The sequence below is a fragment of the Micromesistius poutassou genome (genome assembly GCF_964030765.1).
Source record: "Micromesistius poutassou genome assembly, chromosome: 11".
NCBI classification, from domain to species: domain Eukaryota; kingdom Metazoa; phylum Chordata; class Actinopteri; order Gadiformes; family Gadidae; genus Micromesistius; species Micromesistius poutassou.
The window spans coordinates 1,879,117-1,890,486 of NC_140281.1; the positions used below are offsets into that span (position 1 = coordinate 1,879,117).

Here is an 11,370-nt window from a genome sequence, read left to right on the forward strand (position 1 = left end):
TAAAGCGGTGGTGTTATGCCACCAGGTGTGAGTGGGGTTAGCCATTACAAGCCGTTTGAAAATCTGCCTTTTTTTTGTGTTTTAGTGACATCACAAGTGGGAGTGTCCAGCTAGATGTATGCTGGATGGACCAGTCTACCAGCCTACCCGGTGGACTGTGGCACTTGTTGCTTATCTATCCATTACACATCTAGGTGGACACTCCCACTTGTGATGTCACTAAGGCACAGGAAAAGAACAATGGTGGTATAATATCACCCTTCAACACCGCCAGGCCTTAGAACTATGGGAGGAACCAAGCTTTTCAGTTTGTCTTTTTTTCTTCCACACAGGACTTGGAAAATAGCCAGCGATCTGGGGGCGGGTTTAGTGCGTCACGAGTAGTGGTTGTTCTGATAAGTGAGCACTATGTCGATATTATTATGTTGGTGTACGAGTCTGTTTTTATTTCCAAATATTGAATGCCATACTTTATTCAAATGTATTTTTTATTGAGCTGTTTACAATGCATGGTCACTCAAGAGCTTGAATGTAGAGTTGAAATAAAACCAAGAAAAGGGGGATTAACGTCTTCCGAAAGACGCATGGCATTATTTATCATCTTATTACCGTAACGCCATGAGTATACATGCTGCACGGTTTGAGATTGCGTTGTTTCCTATAGTTCATGCTGAACATTGTCAGCTAAATGACTTTCCAGGACTATTCAATGTCTGTCACTCAGGTGTTAATGCTGTGTATCAGAAGTGTTTGTCTGGGAGACATAATGTGGAATATTTTTTATAAACGTTACACAATGTATGCCATATTGTTGCATTGGTCATTTTTTAAAGCCAAATTCAAATGTCTAATTTAAATTTCTTGTCAAATGATGAAGAAAAGTGATATCATATTGTGTGCAGTCACATAAAATATTCCCAAATAAACCACATTTTATACCTTTAATCCAAAAGTCAAAATCACTGACAACATATGACATAAAACACTTTACACACACCATTGGTAAATATACAAAAAAAGAAATTTAATTTATTCGATCGTATAGCAGTGTGCCTAGTCATTACTGACACTACACTCTCAGGTTTAAATGCAGTGTTAAACCTTCCATCCACGATAAGCCAGTATCTTACACCATTAAAAAACAGCTCTTTGAAAGTATGCCACGTTGATGCAAAGCTAAATAGTGTTGCGTGGGAAAAGCAAAGAGTACATATTTCCAGGCATCCGTGGCCGGCGTGAGTGGTCTGACGCATGAGAGACGGTCCACTGAAACTGAGGAGATGTCATTTTAGCGTAGCTTCGCACACCCAGACCACGGTTCCTTCCGCTCATTAGGTCTGAAAGGTCTGCCTCTGGCAGGGTTTGTGGTGGGGGGCGTGGTCAACCTTTCTTTGCAGCCGATTGGATGAGCTTCAGCCCGTCGGATCCCGTGTGCCGTGTGACCAAAGTCAACACCATTGGCAAACGTTACATTTCATTGAAGTAAAAACAATTTCAGTTTATATAAAACAAATTCCAAAGCAGCATTCAGGGCGCACTCACACTAGGCAAAGAGTATGGTTGCCTCTTGTACATATAGGTTGCATATCCATGCGTGTGTCGGCTCATTAGCATCTGTACCATGGCCTGATCACACCTTGCTCACACCGAATTGTACTGAGGCCACCGAATTTAACTGTACTTGAGTAGGGATGGCGTGCTCACACTAGCCAAACGATCTAGACTTTAGGGGGCAAACGTACTCTGGCATGGTACAGATGGCCTAGTGTAAGTGCGCCCTAAGATTATATATACACATTTTAAAAAATGTGTAAAACAGCACTGCACGATTTCGTCATTACCTACAATAATTGCCTTGGTTTGTTGATTGGCTGACAGAAGACCTGAGACCTGAGCCAAGCAGCCTGTGTGCGACTGGTTCTAGACTCATATCGGGAAGCCAAACCAGAGGCAGGCTCACGATATTTAGGCTGGCTTCCCAAGGCAAATTCTAGCTCTGCTGGACCGCATTTTGAAAAAAATAATAATAATCGAGGTCTGGACGGACTAGACTTAGTCGAAAACAAAGTCGATAGAATGACCTTAGAGTGTTCCTTGCCTTCAGAAAATGTGTCCAAAACGATGAGCTACCCTGCCTCGTTCACGGTGAGTTGAGCGAGAGACACAGATACAAACTTCATACTAAAAACGCCTTCATGCAAACCGCAATCAAAACGACTAGAAAACGCGTACAAAAACATTTTGGACGAGTTCGGCACACAAACGGCACCACAAGGCCCCTACTGGGCGGTTTATTAACCAGACTGCAGCGCTGAGTACGTGTGTGTGCGTGTGTGTGTGTGTGTGTGTGTGTGACGCCGAGCCCCTCCCTCACACCAGGCGGGCACTCTCTTCGCGGTAGTCGTGGTGATCCCCGGCGAAGGGCAGGCGGGGCGGGTGGTTGAGGTAGCCCATGAGGAAGATGACGATGGTGCCCAGCGTCATCACAGGGGTCACCAGGAACAGACACAGGCGGTCCACCGTGCGCGCGATGCCACTCCAGTTGTCCTTCTCCTGTTAGGGGGGGGGGGGGGGGGGAAGGAAGGGGAGAGAGGGTATGTTAGAGAGTTGAAGAGTGATAGTATTGGCAAGTGTTGGCACATCAAAAGTTAAATTTTTTTAATGGAGACAATTACACAGAACACAATTACATAGCCCATTACTATACATTTGAATTTGCCGACTATGCACTTTGATTCGACATACTGACACAGAAAACCTCAGAAATTACTCTTTGGCCATTTAACCTCCGGTATATGTTATTTAGTGAGTGGTCGTTCTTTTGTAGTTTAATCAAATGTTGGTAGATGTTTGGTAGTGGTTTGGTAGACGTTTGGCAAAGGTGTGGTTGTATTTTAGTTAATCTAGGACCCAGCAGTCCTACTGTGTTATAGCAGAACGTCTGATGTGTGTATTTGTGAGTGTATTTCTACAGTGTTTCAACAGAAGTTTATTTCTACAGTGTTTCAACAGAAGTGTATTTCTACAGTGTTTCAACAGAAGTGTATTTCTACTGTGTTTATACAGGAGTGTATTTCTACAGTGTTTCTACAGGAGTGTATTTCTACAGTGTTTCTACAGAAGTGTATTTCTACTGTGTTTATACAGGAGTGTATTTCTACAGTGTTTCTACAGGAGTGTATTTCTACAGTGTTTCTACAGAAGTGTATTACTACAGTGTTTCAACAGAAGTGTATTTCTACTGTGTTTATACAGGAGTGTATTTCTACAGTGTTTCTACAGGAGTGTATTTCTACAGTGTTTCTACAGGAGTGTATTTCTACAGTGTTTCTACAGGAGTGTATTTCTACAGGGGCCAGTCAGCATGTTGTTCGTCTGAAACACATTTTTTCAATTGACTACTGCCGGCCAATTCTTTTCACAGATCCCTGCCTCCAGCAATATGATTGGACGACCCAACGTGGAGTGAAAGAGAGCACCTCGTTGTAGTTGTTCTTGTTGTGCATGTGTTTGATGATGTAGTTGGCTCCGTCCACCGCAGGCTTCATCTCCCCGTAGAGCTGATCCGTCGCATCTCCATCCACCGCAGGCTTCACTAAAGCACACACACACACACACCCTTTTCAGTCATGTGTTTATTTTTTCATTAATTTGTTTATGTTTTTATTTTAACTTTTTTCACAGTGTAACGATGTGTGTGTGTCTAAATATGTGCTCCTGCCTGTGTGTGTGGGTCTGCACGTGTGTGTGTGTGGGTCTGCACGTGTGTGTGTGTGTGTGTGTGTGTGTGTGTGTGTGTGTGTGTGTGTGTGTGTGTGTGTGTGTGTGTGTGTGTGTGTGTATGTGTGTGTGTGGGTCTGCACGTATGTGTGGGTCTGCACGTGTGTGTGGGTCTGCACGTGTGTGTGGGTCTGCGTGTGTGTATATGTGTGGGTCTGTGTGTGTGTGTATATGTGTGGGTCTGTGTGTGTGTGTATATGTGTGGGTCTGCATGTGTGTATATGTGTGGGTCTGTGTGTGTGTATATGTGTGGGTCTGTGTGTGTGTATATGTGTGGGTCTGTGTGTGTGTGTATATGTGTGGGTCTGCGTGTGTGTATATGTGTCTGTCTGTCTGTCTGTGTGTCTGTCTGTGTGTGCGTCTGTCTGCGCGTGCTGTGAACCTGCGCTGGGCGTGGCCCTCATGGTCAGCCCGTGTCTGACGGACTGCTTCTCGAACATCAGCTCGCTGCGTGACTTCACGCAGTAGTACTCCTCCGCCATGGCGATGTAGCCCGCCGAGCTGGATCGCCGCGGCAACGCCCCGTCCCAGTTCACCTCCGGCTCAGCGGGGAGGGACATGCGCAGGAAGCGAGGCAGCCGCTGCAGGAAGAACTAGAGGAGGAAGGTCCATCACCATCATCATCATCATCATCATCATCGACAGGCATGGACATCTGGGCGGGGTGTCGCGTGTGCACATGTGTGCGTGTGTGTGTACTTCTTTGGTCCACTCCGTCATGACGTGTGTACTCGGGGTTCTGAAGTGGAGGTTCAGCACCACCACACAGTTCAGCACCACCACCGTAACCAGCACCATGATGAACATCAGGTACCTGCCACGCGCGCACACGCACACACACACACACACACACACAATAGATATACAATATGTAAAATGTGTAAAAGCATTGTGGACTTCTCAATAAGTCAGTCAGGAACATTAAAGGAAAAATCTGGTCTGGGCAATCAAACTGTCGTGATCGACTCTCCTGGCTTCGCTCAAACATCCGTTACCAATCAAATATGTCAAAATAAGAACATTTAGGGTGAGCGCACCAGCCACAAAGGTAAACATGGCAATAGCTCTCTATTCTTTTGGAATCAATGGGAGTACAGAGTTTGTGGACAACATAACCATGAAAGACCAAAGACCAAAGCCCTGTAGGGCTATTGTTTACATTTGTGGCAGGCATGCATACGCTAAATGCTCATATTTATCAAGATGGTTCATATTTGACAAGCAGTGGAGGACGGAGTGGACGGGCAGAGGTGATGAAGAGGAAGGGGGGCCTACTTGACGATGAGCGGTATGGACATGGAGGTCTCTGGCAGCCGTTGAGATATCAGCAGCAGGAACACAGACTGAGCCAGCAGCACCGAGATGGACAGGGTCATCTTCTCCCCACCTACACACACACACACACACACACAGTCTCGGAATGATGCAGTGCCTCATTAGACACATGGCTACAGAGTGTATGCTCCAGAAAGTTCAGAAATATTACAAAAGATCCATCAAACAGTGCGTGTTTGTGTGTGGTATTACCACTGCGGTTTGTGTGCGTCTGTGCGTGTGTATAAATGTGCTTTCAAGCTGGATGTTCGTATGCACGTTCCAACTATGCTATGTTGTGTGGTTCTTTGTGCGAAAGTGTGTGTGTGTGTGTGTTCCAACTGCTTTGTGTCCATGTCATGTGCGTGCGTGCATATGTGTGTTCTGACTGCTGTGTGTGTGCGCGTGCATGTGTGTGTGTGCGTTCCAACTGCTTTGTGTCCATGTCGTGTGCATGCGTGCGTGCATATGTGTGTTCTAATTGCTGTGTGTGTGCGTGTACGTGTGTGTGTGTGTGTGTGTATACTGACTGTCGGCGGGGAGGTAGTACACCAGGCAGGCCAGGAAGGAGATGAGCACACAGGGGATGATGATGTTGACGATGTAGAAGAGGGGCTTGCGCTTGATGATGAGGTAGAAGGTGATGTCCTGGTGCTTGTTGCTCTCCATGGGGATGTGCTTGTAAACGTTCTTCCTAGCCGGCCGGTGGATCACCTCCCACTCGCCGTTCTCTGTACAAACGGGGGCGGGCACACACACACACACACACACACACAAGCATTAACACATACTCTCACACACACGCAGGCATACACACACACACACACACACACAAAGATGTAGACACACACACACACACACACACACACATTCACACACACGAACAAAGAGAGAGACCGACACACACACGTAAAGACACACACAAAATAACACACAGAGGCATTGACAAATACTCACACACACACACACGTAGGTATTGACACATTTATAAATATACACAAGAACACAGACGAAACCAACAGTAAATACTAACATATTACCAAACTTGAATGAAAATGCCTTTTTTTTTTGTCAAGCAAGTCATCAAACATGACCATATCGAAACATGCTAACGGCGGCTACCTGTCCAGCTGGCCGGGTCGATCACGATCCACTCCACCGTGTGCTTCTGCTCCTCGATGTAGTCCTCCTTCAGCAGCATGGTGATCTCCTTCGCGTTGTAGGTCAGTGAGCTGCAAAGCATCATGGGACGTCCCAGCGCCAAAGCTCAGGTTTAGTAGGACTAACAGGACGGCGCCTGGACCACACCACAAAAACATGTGAAGGTACTGTACGGCCCCACTATGGGTGTGGCCCCCACTACAGTACCACCCCCCCCACTAATGGCGCATTTCGCATCTGGCACGCTTCGGACCCAGCACGCCTCAGCCCAGTAGTGAGTGAGTGTGGTATAGCCCAGCTCGGTTACTCGGTGTCGCGTTTCCACCGCCGCCAGTACCCTTGTGGTAGGGCAGGGTTTAAGCCGGACGGCGATAGCCACGGCTGCGTCGTAAGCATTGTGATCTCATAGCAGCCCGACACAGTGTAGCCTGCAAATAAATCCATGAAAAAGAAGAACGCGCACAATGAACAAAGAGCAACAATGTAGGACGTCCGAGAAGGACGGCAAACTTTTGCGCAACGTTTTCTTCCATAAACTAAGCTTTCGCCGTTGTCCAGAAATACCTCGCCGGTACTGTGTTTGTTTGTTATTATCCCCCTGTCGCACGGAAGGGACGATTCTGTCGACCAATCGACGGACGGCGTGCGTAGCTCAATGCGGCTCGGTCCGGGTCACGCCCACTTTTGGCGGTGGAAACCCGTGCCGCACTGACCCAGACTGAACCGACCCGCACCCTGCGGTGGAAATGCGCCATTTGCAGGACTAACAGGACGGCGCCTGGACCACACCACAAAAACATGTGAAGGTACCCACTACGTGTGTGGCCCCCACTACAGTACTATTTGCCCCCCCCCCCCCCACTAAGGTACCCAGTGGGGCCCCTGGGTGGGGGGGGGGGCACACGGTACCATGTGGCCCCCACTACGGTACCATGCGGCCCCCCCACTACGGTACCATGCGGCCCCCCCACCATGGTACTACGCCCCTCCCCCCCACTACGGTACTACGGCATGTGGAGGCATGTGGAGGCATGTGACGGAGGCCGACCTGAACTTGAGGGTGCAGTTCTGCCAGTCGAAGGGGAAGAAGTTGACGTTGATGGAGCAGGACGAGCGGAAGATGGCGGGCGGGAGCCAGTAGACGGAGCCCGAGGCATCCACCAGCACGTTGCAGTAGTAAGCCACCTCGAACTGGGCGTCGTTACTGGGGGACGCGAGACAGGGGATTAAGGGCTGGTGGTTGAGTGTGCACGCACGCACACGCACACACGCACGCATGCACGCACGCACGCACGCACGCACACACACAGGTGCGTGGGCCAATCAGCAAGTAGCCGGGACTGAATCTCACTTGTTTTCCAGAACAATCTCTGGCAGCCAGACCATCTTGGACGGCAGACGGATGACTTGGATGTCATCAAACTCTGAGGTGTTCCACGACAGCCTGTAGTCTGTCCATGTCTATAAACAAACACACACACACACACACATACGATAACTTCATAAAACGTCTTTAGATACAACTACATTTAAGCGCAGTTGAGAACAAAATGCAATCTGCGTATAATCTAAATATGTTGCTTACATGTTCAAGCCAAACGTTGGTCAACAGCGTTTCATCAACTTCTTTCTACAGAGGAGAGGAAGAGGAGGGGGGAGGAAGAGACAGAGGGACTAAGTGTTCATTAAGATGCTTAATGAACACCTATACTCAAATATCCCCCTGACACGTCTTGAGGGAAACCACAGTGTTCTTCAACAGTGTTGTGTTGTATGTGTAGATTTGGTCTGCACATCATTGATCTTGGTAACATGTTATGATAACCATAGGCGACAGTACAGTGGGTGGGCTTATTGTGACAATAATTTGAAACACATTATTGCCTGCGGACTAATAAATACATACTCAAAGTATATCAGTAAATGAAACACCACAAACGCAAAAGCGTTTAGGTTGTGTAGAGGCTTTTTGGTTTGTGTTGAGGCTTTTGTGTTTGTGTTGAGGCTTTGGGGTTTGTGTTGAGGCTCTTGCGTTAGTGAAGTGGCGCTTGCAGCTTTGTTATGGCTTTTGCATTTGTGTTTACGTTAAAGCGCTTCTGTGTGTGTGTGGAGGGGGTAGTGAAAAACTAGTTAAGACCGATTATAATAAAAAAAAAGTGTTATAATAAAGCATTCATTAGTATAGCATTAGCAGATAAGGGACAGCAGCAGGGGTGAGTGTCGGCCAGGTGACCCGCTGACCAGAGAGATTAGGTTGGACAGCGTCAGGGCGAAGAACACTTCCACGGGGTCCCGCTGGTTCTCCACGGGCCGCAGCTCCTTGTTGTACTTCTTCTCCTTCAGCAGGTGGTTGATGAGGCGCTCCTCCTCGTTCCGGCCCAAGCTGCCTGCGCGCGCACAGGCATGCAACAGCTGTCAATATGTGTGACTGACTGACTGACTGACTGAAATGTGTTCCACATTATTACACTTATCCGCATTGACTTGTCGTTTTATACATGCTTCGGGAACGAACAGCTCAATATCGTTATTCGCATGTATCAGGTTTAAATCGTGGGCCTACGTGTGAATTCACACGCCTGTGTGACTAAGTGGTATGTTATGTTAGTATTCTCAAGGACAAACAAAAGCTAAAAGAGTACGTGTAAAGTACGGCGCAGCATCACGTTAGCATTGCAGTTTGAGAAAAAGGTGACCATCAAAAGTACGAGTATCTCGATAATAGCCTAATCCGTTCACATGTCAATCAGCCCAAAGGTCAAATGCTAAACTTCAGTTATTAAAAAAGCAACTCTTACCGCAAATAACGAGTGATATGATGAACAGAACACACGGTCCAAACATGTTGACGGCCATAACCGAGTCGTGTTATAAGGGGGAAGAACCGTGAAGCCCGGTTATGACTGGGGGGGCCGGGGGGGGGGTCTCTGCGCACGGGCCGGGCTCACCCCCGTTGACGGACCGCGACAGGTGACGTGAATGAAGCGCCGAAGAAAATAGACTGCAGCGTTCATGACGCGTGTGTGTAGTGTACCCCCCTTCCCCGGCTGCTGGCTGGGAGAGCGACCCCGAGGGGGGGGGCAAGGAATTGTCCGGAGCTCTGAGAGTTGGTTGTTGATGTCTCAAAATATCACACACAATGCAAACATGGCTGGCTGGCTCACACACACACACACACACACACACACACGATGGAGCTACATAATTTATTAATCAAATAAACAGACACAAACATTTAAAGGACATGACCACTGAAACATGACATAAAAAGAAAAAAGGCTGTAAATTACAATTGACAGACAGCATCCTAGTACATAGTAGGACTAGAGTGATAAGGAATAGAGGGCGTGTACCTAAAAAGGTTAATTTCATTCATTAAAAATATTAAAATGTGTCTGTTGCTCTTAATAATCTGCATGACACAGTGTGAGGTTCTCAGAGAGACAAGTTGACGTCTTTATCGGTCTTGACGCTGCTCAGGCTGTGGATCATGAGGATCATGGCCGAATATTTGTCCAACTCGTCCTCCTTCTGCTTCAGCTTGACCGCCACCTGGTCCTTCTGCAGCTCCAGAGAGGAAGCCTGACAAGGGGGTTAGAGGTTAGGAAAGGCCCAGGCTTCAACATGGGGCCTAGCTGAAAATTTGAATGCCTTAAAAACAATGTGTCAACGACTCTTCATCACGTTAGTGTAGGGCTGCACAATTATGCCAAAGTGGTGATTGCAATTATTTAGCCTGATATTGTGATATCTTAGAATAGTGTTGGAAAGATTTTTGTTGTTTTTGTAATTGTAATTGCTGATATGCAACAATTAGACATTATTGAATACGCTGTATAAAATCTGATTTCCTTGTTTAACAATAAATAATTAAAAATTTACAAAAATGAATTGCAACCTTTCAAGATCACAATTTAAATATGCAATTAATTGTGAAGCCCTATTTTAGTTGATGTTTTAATGCAACGGTGCACATCAAATGTATGTAGAGTACCAGGAACAACTAAGCCAGTGTTTTAACATCTGTGGGTTCTACGGGGGAACGGCAACGGCTGATCTGGGATGTGAATGGCAGTGCTGTATCCTTTGGAAGCTACACACAAACTGCATAGTCTACAGAGTCGGTTTTTCAAATCCACGACTCTTGGCTTGACTTAACATGGACACGTTAAATAATCCGCTACCAACACCTAAGCAAACATGAATGCCTAGCCCTCGCCGCGCTAGAAGGACTTAATGAAACGTACAACATTGTATACATATCAGACCGTTTTTGGTAGGAGGTATTCGTTCGATCCCCAGTGACTACTCAGCCTATCTGAGCGCAAGATGCATCATCCTGACCTGCTCCTTAATGACACCAACATGAAGTTACTGTGAGTCACTTTGGATAAAACGACTCCGCCATAGAATAGAGAACCTGATGCCGTCGTGTGGGACCGAATCCTTCCACTGTCATTCACCTTTTTAGCAATCATCTCTTCACACACTACGTTTGCCCTTTGACTCTGCGCCTCCACTCACCCTGATGTTGGCGTCCTTCCTGGCCTGCTCCGTCTTGTTGAGCTCCTTCCTGAGCATGTCCACCGTCTCCTCCAGCTCCTTCCTCTCCCGCTCCTTCTCCTTCGCCTGCACCTCCCCTGCCTTCAACTGCTCCCGCAGGGCTGGACACACACACACACCGAGGGAAGAGAGTAAGGGCCACGTTACCCCACTGTGTCCTACACGTTTGGCCACGAACAGCAAAGATCTACACGGCTACTCTTTAGACCGGACACGCCCCTTTGGACGTTCGATGGCCGGACGTGCAGACCTCCCTGAGCTCAGCACCGGAGAGCCCATGTGGATCAATGCAGAACCTTGGACTTAGCTTGCATCATCAAGTCGTTCAGACCACTATGCGACCTTAGAACAGTGGTCCTCCCAGTGGTTTTCAAATTAAGTGTATATCTTTTAGCATTTTTTTTTTAGCTTTCACATGAAGCCTTTTAGGACATTGCAAATAATCATAACAGAGTATTGATTAAGATATGACGTCAATATATCATTTTAGGGGCTGGAAAAGGGTGAGGAACTCTGGCCTAGATGGTATGCTGCAGGTGGGAATGAAACCCG

The 11,370-nt window shown here is 47.2% G+C and overlaps 2 protein-coding genes across 3 annotated transcripts in view; both read right to left on the minus strand.

Moving 5' to 3' along the window:
- Positions 1-719: 719 nt before the first annotated feature.
- chrnd (cholinergic receptor, nicotinic, delta (muscle)) lies at positions 720-9,152 on the minus strand. The gene is made up of 12 exons (XM_084475497.1): positions 9,054-9,152; positions 8,497-8,642; positions 7,841-7,885; positions 7,607-7,716; positions 7,304-7,459; positions 6,217-6,326; positions 5,625-5,825; positions 5,056-5,167; positions 4,480-4,594; positions 4,163-4,373; positions 3,480-3,595; positions 720-2,553 (listed from the first exon to the last, which is right to left on the minus strand). Exons 1-12 carry the CDS (start codon positions 9,109-9,111, stop codon positions 2,371-2,373), a joined length of 1,563 nt encoding a protein of 520 aa, XP_084331623.1. The 5' UTR covers positions 9,112-9,152; the 3' UTR covers positions 720-2,370.
- A 313-nt stretch (positions 9,153-9,465) lies between these two features.
- cip2a (cellular inhibitor of PP2A) overlaps positions 9,466-11,370 on the minus strand; it is a 12,908-nt gene continuing 11,003 nt past the window's right edge. For both annotated transcript variants that reach the window (XM_084475092.1, XM_084475091.1), the window contains exons 21-22: positions 10,780-10,919; positions 9,466-9,837 (exon numbers count right to left, since the gene is read on the minus strand). In XM_084475092.1, coding sequence (XP_084331218.1) covers positions 9,691-9,837; positions 10,780-10,919 — 287 coding nt within the window. In that variant the 3' untranslated portion in view covers positions 9,466-9,690. The remainder of the gene's footprint in view (positions 9,838-10,779; positions 10,920-11,370) is intronic.

Bases quoted from the DNA above. Each gene is read 5' to 3' on its own strand.
- chrnd (XM_084475497.1), bottom strand. From the start codon at position 9,111: ATGGCCGTCAACATGTTTGGACCGTGTGTTCTGTTCATCATATCACTC. The intron at 7,717-7,840 runs GTAAGCAACATA...GTTTGTTTATAG, and splicing joins CCAACGTTTGGCTTGAACAT to ACATGGACAGACTACAGGCT. The intron at 2,554-3,479 runs GTGCTCTCTTTC...CCCCCCTAACAG, and splicing joins ACAAGAACAACTACAACGAG to GAGAAGGACAACTGGAGTGG.